Source organism: Budorcas taxicolor, chromosome 21, assembly GCF_023091745.1.
Source record: "Budorcas taxicolor isolate Tak-1 chromosome 21, Takin1.1, whole genome shotgun sequence".
NCBI lineage: Eukaryota > Metazoa > Chordata > Mammalia > Artiodactyla > Bovidae > Budorcas > Budorcas taxicolor.
Window position 1 is genome coordinate 25,123,866 of NC_068930.1, and position 12,671 is coordinate 25,136,536.

At 37.6% G+C, this 12,671-nt stretch overlaps 1 protein-coding gene across 3 annotated transcripts in view; it reads right to left on the reverse strand.

Moving 5' to 3' along the window:
• SEC11A (SEC11 homolog A, signal peptidase complex subunit) overlaps window positions 1-12,671 on the reverse strand; it is a 32,256-nt gene that overhangs the window by 4,265 nt on the left and 15,320 nt on the right. For all 3 annotated transcript variants that reach the window (XM_052659507.1, XM_052659509.1, XM_052659510.1), the window contains 2 exons: window positions 8,728-8,877; window positions 2,079-2,198 (listed from right to left, as the gene is read on the reverse strand). In XM_052659507.1, the coding sequence (XP_052515467.1) occupies window positions 2,079-2,198; window positions 8,728-8,877 (270 nt within the window). The remainder of the gene's footprint in view (window positions 1-2,078; window positions 2,199-8,727; window positions 8,878-12,671) is intronic.

A 12,671-nucleotide genomic window follows, 5' to 3' on the forward strand; every position in this document is an offset into this window, starting at 1 on the left:
AGTTCCAGACTGTAACATTTTTTTAATTAAAAGCAAGAAAAAGGTCTATAACTTTCAATGTCGGGATTTTAGATATGACACTGTATACAGTTAGGGATTAAAAAAAGAAAAATTCTTCAGAATGACAAGCTACTTGAGAAAAAGAAAGCCTGGTTTCTCCACCTTTTCATGGGATGATTCATTTTTTCATCCCAAAGTGAAAAAAGTGAGAGTGCGCAGACAGAGCAGCATGAACACCTGAGACTCAAGATCTAGATCAGGGACACTCTGTCGTACCGGTAGGAGGATAAACAGCCAGAGCCTTAAGATACACTCATGTTTCACCAGGTTACTCCACTTCTAAAAATGTACTGTGAAAAAAGCAAGGGCAGAGCCACTGAGACACGTAAGAGGGATATTCCTCGTTAACATTGCTCACAATTTTAACACAGAAAACAACTGAAGGCATTTGACAAATAGGAGGTTGGCTAAATAAAAACATGGTCTTTCCACATGGTGGAGTAGCATATGACTTTGATGATATGAAAATGATGATATGGAAATAAGTCTTTTGATCTGTAGACACTAGCAATACTGGGGGATAAAAAAGAGGTTAAAAGCAGCGTGACCATTCTTTCCCCATACATAAACTGGGTTTATGTCTGTATACACACTTACATATTAAGATTTGCATCTTTATATATAAAGATTAAAAGAACATGAACCAAAAAATTAAATATTTATGGAGGGGGTGAAAAGGAGAAAAGGGACTTTGCTTTTTGATGTCTGTTATTTCCTTGTGTTTCTATAAGAATCTGTACATTTGCAATTAAAGGAAAAGCAAAAAGACTCAAAGAAGTTGATATTACCAGCACCTTGGGAACAGAAAGAAATGGGGACTATGCCTTCTCCGAAGCCCTGACGTATCTAATTTGAATCACAAAAGTATGTTTGGCTCCATCCTAGGAAATCAAGTTCCCTTGAACTTGAGGCGTACACAAAATCCAGCTCTGCTGAAGACAAAACATATCGGTGCTTTTTCTGACCCATTGTCTTTAGCCCCAAACGGAACATCTCTTACACTGTTACTTCTACTTAACAACTTGAAATTATTTCTCTACGGGAACACGGTTCATCAGTTCCACTGTTGGTTCATGGGACCACTGAATCCACCGCGTCTGTTCTAGGTTAGAAGAAGCAGATGTCCTGACAGTGGAGCAGAGCACCCCAGGCATCTAAATAGTGAGGACAAGTGCGGCCCATCTCAAGAGTCATACCAGTAATCTGGGGGCGATGGTTAAAACAGTGGGTTCTGGAGCCAGCCAGCCACTTTTAGTATCAGTGTGATCTTAGATAAGCAACCTCACACGTCTGTTTCCTCATCTGTAGAATGGAAATATTAGGGTTGTTCTGAGGTTAAAATGAGGTAATTCGTGTCAAGAAAGCACTTAGGATGAGTCTCTGGCACATAGTAAGCCCTAGTAAATGTGAGTTATTGTTAATACTATTAATAACATGAAGGTAGCAATAATCCCATACTTCCTCATACCAATAACTTACAATTCCTGTCCTCCACTCATCTGTTCTCCTGATAAAATCTGAAATAAACAGGCTTAATAAAACTTTAAAATTTCATTTGACCTCAGTAATTTCACAACTAGAAATAAAACAGTGTGGAATACATTATCATGATGAAATAAATCTAGATGAACACTTTGAGTTGCTGACTCAGTAAATACTTACAAAACGTGAGTTTTAAGGAGGATTAATATCACTCTGGATCCCTAGAGCCTAGCACAGAATAGACATCAGAGTACATGGGAGGTGCACAAAAACATTTCATAAATGAATTAAACAAATGAATTTTTAAAACTGTCACTCTAATTCATCCTCACCACTAATATTCTGTTCTTTTTCAGCAGTCCACATTCTCCCCTCTGGAGCAGTAGAAGTTACAAATGTGTTTTAAGGAGCGTACGTTTTCAAAAGACACAAGATGATTTGACCAAAACAGGACCAAACCATTATATTCAATTGTGTATGATCAGCCAATACAAATGAGATAGCCAATGTGTCATAAATCTCCCCTCTCTACTTACCCCCTTGCTCTTCCCACGACATCTTTTTTCTCTAACCAATGTTGTCCTTGTTTATAGAGGCCTCGATCATCAACGGCATTATTATCTCCTTTGGTTAAAAACTTGATGTGTCCATTTTGCCTTAAAAGAGTAAGGGAAACCCAAGCCATCAAATACCTTCATGCCATTTGAAAGTACAAAATTTGCTCATGATAACTGAAAATTCCTATGGAACTGTGGTATTTTATCTTCATTCCCAATATCAAAATAATTATTTAGCCAAGAGATGTTCACAGCTGTGTTGTTTATAACAGGAAAAAACTGAAAACAAGCTAAAAGGCTAACAAGAGTTGAAATCCATACAAGCATTAAGGATAATGATATAGAAGAACAAATTTAATGACATTAGAGCATACAAATTTTATTGTGAAAAAATATTACAAAATAGCATGTACAGAATAATTTTTTATATTTTTATTTTTATAATAAAATAAACACAAACCACCAACTTTCTGGAAATACCAACAGCAAAGGAAAACATTAAACTATCCTACAGGATATAATCTGCAAAATGAAGACAATGGGAAAATGCAGAATGACCCAGTTTCTTTAACTAATAAATCGCAAGAAACAAAGAAAGTTGGAGAAGGAATTTACAGATTAAATAAAAGACATAAAGCTATATTAACCAAATGCAACTGAGGATGTCCTTTAAATCTGGTTTCAAAGAAACTGCTGAAAACAGTTAAGACACAATTGGAAATATGAACAAAGATTGGAAACTTAATAATACAAAGAAACATTTATTCATTTTTTTAGGTGTAAGCATGCTAATTATCTGGAATCAAGCTTGCCGGGAGAAATATCAATAACCTCAGATGAGCAGATGACACCACCCTTATGGCAGAAAGCGAAGAAGAACTAAGGAGCCTCTTGATGGAAGTAAAAGAGGAGAGTGAAAAAGTTGGCTTAAAACTCAACAATCAGAAAACTAAGATCATGGCATCCCATCCCATACTTCATGGCAAATAGATGGGAAAACAGCGGAAACAGTGAGAGACTTTATTTCTCTGGGCTCCAAAATCCACTGCAGATGGTGACTGCAGCCATGAAATTAAAAGACACTTGCTCCTTGGAAGAAAAGCTATGACCAACCTACACACCATATTAAAAAGCAGAGACATTATTTTGCCAACAAAGGTCCATCTAGTCAAGGCTACGCTTTTTCCAGTAGTCATGTATGGATGTGAGAGTTGGACTATAAAGAAAGCTGAGCACTGAAGAATTGATGCTTTTGAACTGTAGTGTTGGAGAAGACTCCTGAGAGTCCCCTGGACTGCAAGAAGATCCAACCAGTCCATCCTAAAGGAAATCAGTCTTGACTATTCATTGGAAGGACTGATGCTGAGGCTGAAACTCCAATACTTTGGCCACCTGATGCAGAGAACCAACTCACTGGAAAAGACCCTGATGCTGGGGAAGATTGAAGGCAGGAGAAGGGGATGACAGAGGATGAGATGTTTGGATGGCATCACTGACGCGATGCACATGAGTTTGAGTAGGCTCCGGGAGTTGGTGATGGACAGGGAGGCCTGGTGTGCTGCAGTCCATGGGGTCGCAGAGTCGGACATGACTGAGCAACAGAACTGCCTGAACTGCTGCTAATTGTAGCTTATTGGAACTAGGTGATTGGTACATGGAAGTTCATTATACTGTTTTGTCTACTTTTGTGAATGTTAGAAATCCTCATATTAAAAGAAAAATTGAAAAATACTAAGCAAGGTCTAAAATGATAGACCAAGGTGTGAACAGCAGCTATCTATGGGGTTTTAAGTTTTTTCTCCAACAAATATATACTACTTTTACAAGCCAGGGTCTATATAAACATCACCTTACTTGATTAGACAATTATTAGTTTAATATTACTAAAGAACCAGGCTTCCCTGGTGGCTCAGATGGTAAAGAATCCGCCTGCATTGCGGGAGACTTGGGTTCGATTCCTTGGTTGAGAAGATCCCCTGGAGAAGGGCATGGCGATCCACTCTAGTATCCTTGCCTGGAGGATCCCCAAGGACAGAGGAGCTTGGCAGGCTGCAGTCCATGGTGTCGCAAAGAGTCGGACATGACTGAGCAAGTAAGCACATATACACACAAATGAAATAAATGAAATAATAATAATGATACTAAAGAACCATGTGGCTTCTAGTAATCTTAAAATTAATTGAAATTTCCAGTTGACAAAGGCTATCTTAAAACTAACTCAAATGAGTCTGAGTTAACAGTTTGACTAGAAAGAAGAAAAATAGCTTCAGCTCCTACAGACTAATACCTACTTAGATTCTAAGGGAGAAACTGGCTCACTAGACACTAAACCATCAGCAGAGAGAACTAAATTGGAGGTGTTGCAGACACTAAAAACATTCAAGTGCAAACAGTATCATTAAAAATGAGATTCCAATTAGAAAAAATGCAAATATATACAGAGAAAAATAACCTGTATCTGACAACTCAGTAAGTGAAAGAATGTTTGAAAAATCCTGGAGGGTAAAAGAAAACAGGTGTGTGGTGGGGGGAGGGGATAGTGAGTTGCAAGAGACCATCATGAAAATGCAGAGTAAGGACTAAGTCACCCCCATGGCTAATTCTTCTAAACTGTTTATCACATGCCAGTATTCAATATCATCAAATTATAGTACTACCTACAGGCTGAACTTACTAAATACATATTAGAGTAGGCTATAAAATAAGATAAAGAGTTTATAAGTGGGGAAAATGTATTAAGAATTGCTCACAGGCTAATAAAAGAGCTATCCAAGAGAATTCAGTCAACTGATAACATTTAATAGCTACCTTTCACCAGGCTTCCCTGGTGGCTCAGAGGTTAAAGCATCTGCCTCCAATGCGGGAGACCCAGGTCGAGAAGATTCCTGGGTCGGGAAGATCCCCTGGAGAAGGAAATGGTAACCCACTCCAGTATTCCTGCCTGGAGAATCCCATGGACGGAGAAGCCTGGTGCTACAGTCCACGAGGTTGCAAAGAGTCAGACACGACTGAGCGACTTCACTTTCACTCTCACCTTTTAAATTAAAAAACCAACTTCATTCACTCCTCTTTCCTAATGCATCCATTTTGGAAGAAAATAGAAGACAAGAAACAGCTGAGGGAAAGAGAAGGATTTAAGGAAGATGTTTTTTGCTGTTTGCCACAGTACATATTGCCACAGCTTTCATTCCAATCCCCAAAAAAGGCAAGGCCAAAGAATGTTCAAACTACTGCACAATTGCACTCATCTCACACGCTAGCAAAGTAATGCTCAAAATTCTCCAAGCCAGGCTTCAACAGTACGTGAACCATGAATTTCCAGATGTTCAAGATGGATTTTAAAAAGGCAGAGGAAGCAAAGATCAAATTGCCAACATCCACTGGATCATCGAAAAAGCAAGAGTTCAGAAAAACATCTACTTCTGCTTTATTGACAACACCAAAGCCTTTGACTGTGTGGGTCACAAATTGTGGAAAATTCTGAAAGAGATGGGAATACCAGACCACCTGACCTGCCTTCTGAGAAATCTGTATGCAGGTCAAGAAGCAACAGTTAGAACTGGACATGGAACAACAGACTGGTTCCAAATTGGGAAAGAAGTATGTTAAGACTGTATATTGTCACCCTGCTTATTTAACTTATATGCAGAGTACATCATGAGAAATGCCAGGCTAGATGAGGCACAAGCTGGAAATCAAGATTGCTAAGAGAAATAGCAATAACCTCAGGTACGCTGATGATACCACCCTTATGGCAGAAAGTGAAGAAGAACTAAAGAGCCTCTTAATGAAAATGAAAGAGGAGACTGAAAAAGTTGGCTTAAAACTCAACATTCGGAAAACTAAGATCATGGCATCCCATCCCATCACTTCATGGCAAACAGATGGGAAACAGTAGAAGCAATGAGAGACTTTATTTTGGGGGGCTTCAAAATCACTGCAGATGGTGACTGCAGCCATGAAATTAAGAGACGCTTGCTCCTTGGAAGAAAAGCTATGACCAACCTACACAGCATATTAAAACGCAGAGACATTACTTTGCCAACAAAGGTCTGACTAGTCAAAGCGATGGTTTTCCTAGTAGTCATGTATGGATGTGAGTTGGACTACAAAGAAACCTGAATGCCGAAGAATGATGCTTTTGAACTATAGTGTTGAAGAAGACTCCTGAGAGTCCCCTGGACTGCAAGGAGATCCAACCAGCCAATCCTAAAGGAAATCAGTCCTGAATATTCATTGGAAGGACTGATGCTGAAGCTGAAACTCCAATACTTTGGCCACCTGATGCAAAGAACTGACTCATTAGAAGAGGCCCTGATGCTGGGAAAGATTGAAGGCAGGAGAAGGGGTCAACAGAGATGTTTGGATGGCATCACTGACTCGATGGACATGAGTTTGAGCAAACTCCAGGAGTTGGTGATAGACAGGGAAGCCTGGCGTACTGCAGTCCATTGAGTCACAAAGAGTCAGACAGGACTGAGCGACTGAATTGAGTTGAAATGACAGTACGTACAACCTTACCTGCATGCACATCTCTGGTGTGTTTTTTTTTAATTCTCAACTTTAATTCTGAAACATAATTTCCACAATGTTTAATGCAGCCTTTATAGATTCCATGATAATCCCTAATCTTCGTATGACTTTTGCATTTCTAAGCTCTTTGTTTCCTCAGGATTTTGTCTTCAGTTGCTTAATCAAGAAGGGTTTCCACATGCTTTATGCCCTTAGTTCTTTTTTAAAAAAATTTATTTCTGTTTAATTGGAGGATAACTGCTTTATAACCTTGTGTTGGTTTCTGCCATATATCAACATGAATTAGCCGTAGGTATACGTATGACCCCTCCCTCTTAAACCTCCCACCCAAGATAACTTTTTTAAAATAAAAAACTCCATTTCAAAGGATCACATATAAAAATGTACAACTTCTGCTCCACCCAAAGCGGGGTCTGATTTTCTCTGACAAATCTGGGGGAAAGTTGGTCCTGATCTGTTCACAAAAGGCAGTGCTGAGAACAAAAAACACAAATACTCTGAGAATTTGGAAAACACTGCCTGTACTGAATAAAGCTTCATGATTCTTTAACAAAAAAAAAACTAAGTAATTCCTTCCCAGTCACCAATAGAATGCCATTTAAAAATTATAATCTTGGGACTTCCCTGGTGGTCCAGGGGCTAAGATTCTGTGTTCCCAATGCAGGGGGTCTGGATTCCATCCCTGGTTAGGGAACTAGATCCCACGTGCTGCAACTAAGGCCCAGTGTATCCAAATAAAAAAAAATATTTTCAAAATATTATAATCTCTCTTTAGAAAGATGGTAATGATAACCCCGTATGCAAGACAGCAAAAGACACAGATGTGTAGAGTGGACTTTTGGACTCTGAGGGAGAGGGAGAGGGTAGGATGATTTGGGAGAATGGCATTGAAACATGTATACTATCATGTAGGAAATGAATCACCAGTCTATATTTGATGCAGGATACAGGATGCTTGGGGCTGGTGCACTGGGATGATCCAGAGAGATGATATGGGGTGGGAGGTGGGAGGGGGGTTCATGTTTGGGAACTCATGTACACCCATGGTGGATTCATGTCAATGTATGGCAAAACCAATACAGTATTGAAAAGTAAAATAAAAATTAAAAAAAAAATTATAATCTCTCAATATACTGAGGTATAGAAAAAGAAGAACGGTCAGATCTTTATTTCATCAATGAAGAAAGAACTCTTCTAAGCTAAAATGTTTACAATGATCTTCAAAAAGCAACAGGGGATGACGGTTCCCTCTATTATAAGTGGAGAATATAAACTACTTGAGAGGGTTTAAGAATGAGGCAGGATTTACTTAGGGCTTCCTCATACTCAGGAACCTACATCACTCCCGCTGCCTTGCCTCCCTCTAATGTGTTCCCCAGGACACTCCCTTCTCCTCCACTTCTCCCCTTCCTTCCCTTCTAACCAGGAGTGCTATAGATTTGGAAGGGACGGGCGAGAATATGTAGTTGCACAGAGAGCACAGGCTAAGAACCCAGAGCTCACCTTCTTGAACTTCTTTCTGTCACAGACAGGGAAACTGAGACCTGAGACGCGACAGCTTTTGTTCATTGTTACACCCCTCCTCCACCTCCCGTGAATTCCAAAGGTCTTACGCATGTTCTTTTCAATTCTAAAATCCAAGTCTATATTTACAAGAATAAATAATTTCAGATTTCAAAAGTTTTCTTTGGAATTTTGAAAAAGTTGACAAATTTACTCTTCAAATGTCTGTGAGATTGCCTTAAAGGTTTACTTTTGAAAGATTAGGGCTACCTCAACCATTATATAAAAAGATCCTTGTTTGGGATCAATCTTTATGTGATGTTTTTTTCTGGGATGATATACAGGGTCACTGATCTGGTTGGGAAGTAGAAGAGATCCAAGAAAAATCTTCAGAAAAGCCCTCAGGGAAACAGATGAATTAATAAGTATTTAGTTTTCCAAATGTCACCAAAAGAAGCTCATAAAAATGGACTGGAAGAAGGACCTAGGAGTTCCCCACCCTTTCTTAAATCTTTGGGCTATCAAAATGAAATACTGCAAAAGCTAAAACATAAACATATTTTAAAATAGAGAAGATACAGTTTGCACATACTTTTCATGAATCTTCAAGACTCGGTGAACTATAGGAATCTCTCTTCCTTCTATCCTAAAAACAACAATTTCTCCCACTCGTATGGGATCTTCAACTCGATTTGTTAGAAAGAGAAGATCCCCTCTATGAAATGCAGGTTCCATGCTGCCACTGGGAGGGAAAAAAGAATATAACAACAAAAGAGTGAGATTAAATTTATTTTCAAAGTTAGATATTCAACAAAAGTTATCACCTTTATAATATACTTAATACCTTAACAAATGTATCAACATACATGTGTACTGTCCCCCAAAAAAGGTTTCTTTATACTAATTAGTTATACTAAAGGTTTCCTTTAGTTAACTAGTTCCATTTCAACCATTACTATTCAAAAGAGCTTAAATTTTGAAAAGGGCAATGTTACTAATTCCTTAACCTTTTAAAATTTCAAAACAGAATATAAAAGAATGAACTTTATAATCCCTGCCCTTATTCTCCATCTGAAAACACTAAAGATATTCAAATATTCAAATGAGAACCAGATCATCTTCTTCTGCCATTTATAAAGATACAGAGCAAGATGACCTTATGGTTTCAATCCAACAAGAAGGAAAAACAGCTCATCAAGTCAAGGACAGTCAGCTACAGAGATAAGGCTTGTGCTATCAACTGATTTATTTTAAAAAAAGAAACAAGAAAGAAAACCAAGGACAAAAGCAGAGATTTTTGCCTAAGAATTTCAAAAACGAGCAAAGAAATTCAATTTCATGGTACTTAGTGGTTACAAACTTCTAGAGTGTCTTCTTACCTTTCACCTGTTCTACCTTATACCAAGTCCTTCAACGGTCCTAAGATATTTGCACTACTTGATGAAACTTTTCTTTCTATAATGAAATAGTGCATCAGTATTTCAGAAACTCAGACTTTAATTTTCAATAAGTTTAATAAGGAAAAAATGGGTAGACAAAGAATAAAATTCAACACAAGACCAATGACAAGGTTCAAACACTTCTGTTTGAAGACTCTGGTCCTCTGTATATATAAGGGAGTATAGCAGTGGCTCCCAAACTCTGTTGTACATAAGAATCATCTGAGAAACTCAATAATCCCCATGCCCAGGTCATGTCTCAAACCACTTAAATCAGAATGTCTGAGGATGAGAAGTAGGCATCAAACCAATATTCTGTAAAGATCCCAGGTGATTCAAACACGAGCAAATTTGGGGGCTCACTAGAAATATGGATTTTTCAGCACAATGTTTATTCTTAAAACTTCTGTTAAGCTTCTTCATGGGGCAATCAATTCCCTTTCCTGGAAGGTATTCAGACAAAAGATGAAACACATGTTTGGTGAAAACATTATAAAAGGTATTCTAGACATGAAATTTTCAAGTTTTTATTTTGGTTGATTTTTTTAAAAAAAATCAGTGACATCCTTGGTTCAAATAAAATCTTGCTTGAAAATTATATACATAAAACAGATAAAAGTTGAGTTGTCTGGGTCAATGACTCAGCTTTATCGAGCACTTATATGCAAAGTGCTAATTCTAAGTGGTGTTTCTTTATTTCAAACTACGATGTAGGTACTATAATTATCCTAACTTTACAGATAAGGAGACTGAGGCTTAGACTGGCCTAGAGTTATTAGTAAAAAAAAGAAATTATAAAAGAGGGAATTAAACCAAGGGAGTCTACTCTCACCGTGCTAAATTGCCTCTGAGATACTCTAGAACTTTAAGCAGGGAGTTATCATGATCACATTTGCACTTAAAAAAAAAAATCACTTCAGAAGCTACAGAGTTTACAGAAGACATTCAAATATTTATCGGATTCATGAATAGATGCAAAAGATGAGAAGCTAAATTGGGAGACCACTTGTCTAGGGTATTATCTACAACTGAATACTAGGCAATTATTAAGTGTTATTAAAACATGTACACTGGAAAATGATAAGGGGAAAAGACTGAAAAAAGAATACATGTAGAGTTACCTCAATTATGTAAGAAATAATATACATTTTGAAAAAGAGACTAAAATGTTAATAGTGATTATATCCCAGAACTATAGGTGACTTAGTTTCATCTAGATTTTTTGTTTTCAAAATTTCATATAATGAAAATATATTGTGTTTTTAAATTTTTATTATAAAAGCATTTTTTTTTAAGGTCATTATAATAGCCCAAGCAGGAAATGATGAGGGCCTGAAACAGAACAACAGCAGGGAGGACAGCTCTAAAAGGGCAGACTAGAGGGAGGGAAAGCAACAAATGTGATGGTCAATCGGATTACAACAGAAGGGGGAACAAGAATGACTCCTGGGTTTTCAACACTGGCAACTGAGCAGATGGTGGGTCGTGACAGTCACAGAACTAGGAGGAAGAAGAACAGGTTTGGGGGAAAAGAAGATGAATTTCACTTTTATTGGTGGAGCTTCAAGTGCCTGGTCAACATCTAGGTAGAGATGTTAGCGTAGGATGAAAACAAGAGTGGAGATTCAGGGCATAAAGTTGGATGAGGAAAAAAAAGGTTTAAGAATCCAGATATAGATGGCAATTCAAAACAGATAAAAAGCATGTGGTGAAAAGGATTATTAAAGAAACTTTAAAAAAATTAAATAATTAGTAGACTTACTATTTATTATCTGATCAAACTATACATTTAAATATAATACATCATCAATCAACTTTGTAAGAGGTCATATATAATTTATATAAATTAAACTGGGGAATTTCCTGGAGGTCCATGGTCAGGACTCTCCCACAGCAGGGGCCTAGGCTCAGTCCTCCATCAGGGAACTAAGATCTTGAAGGCCATGCAGCATAAACATAATTATGTATAAATAAAAATAAAACTGACTTCAGTGTCACAAAGGCGGAAAAAAATCAGTTTTGAATGTTCCCTGAAACTTCACTAAATAAAAATAAATAATAAGTATTTGTCTTTATTCCCAATAGTTTCACTGAAGTCCTAAAAGTGGATTTTCAGATGGCCTGAGTCCTTGGAGGTACACTTGGATCTAGGTAAAAATTATATTCCTTGAAGTTTCATAAAACCATGTAAGTTACCTATTCTCTAATGACTACTCCCACCAGTCTTGACCAGATGCTCTCTTGACCTGGTCTCTTTTTATTTTTTTTTTATTCCATGTTGACAATCAGAAAAGCTTAATATATGAATAACCTAGCTACCAAAAACTTTTCCAAACATCCCTTTAAAATCCCAGCTGATATTTTCAGGACCACCCAAGTGTGGAGCAGGTGTTTAGTACAATCCCCTATTCACTCCATCGTTCCAGTTTAAAGGTAATTAGACTGTCCTTAAGCATCTCCACTGAATGAAACTCAGTCTGAAATAATCCCAGAAGAATCTCCAAAAGAAGCCTCCCTGGGCCTTCCCTCTACAGCTTTTCCCCACAGCGACAATTAGTGGAGCTTCTCCTTCCATTAGTGTTTGAACACTCACTGAATTCAAAACTGTCCAGGAACTTAGGGCCACACAATTTTAGACCTGGAACACCTCGGTCTAGCCTTCATTTTATAGATGAGAAAGCTATGATTCAGTCTGTAAGAGACTTGCCCAAGGTTGTACGAAAGACAATGAAAGAGCTAAAGACCCAAGTCTCCATACTCCTAGAACAATACATAAAGTTCTTTCCCAGATAATAAAATCCAGACATTTCACTGGATCTTTAAAATCACAACTGCATTTGATTAGTAATAAAGACAGACCGAGGGTGTGCATATGAGTATTAGTAAGGGAGGAGGAAGACACTGGAGACCCAGTGCTTCTAACCATTTACTGCTGGAAGTATAGCCTAGTAAGACAGAGTCAAATTCTTCTTGTTAAGACTAATGTACTATTATCTAGACTCTAGGTAATGTTAATGATTCAATCCATTTTATATTTATACTCTATTATCCCCAGAAAATACCTGAGACAGTATACATAATTAAGATTCAAATAAGA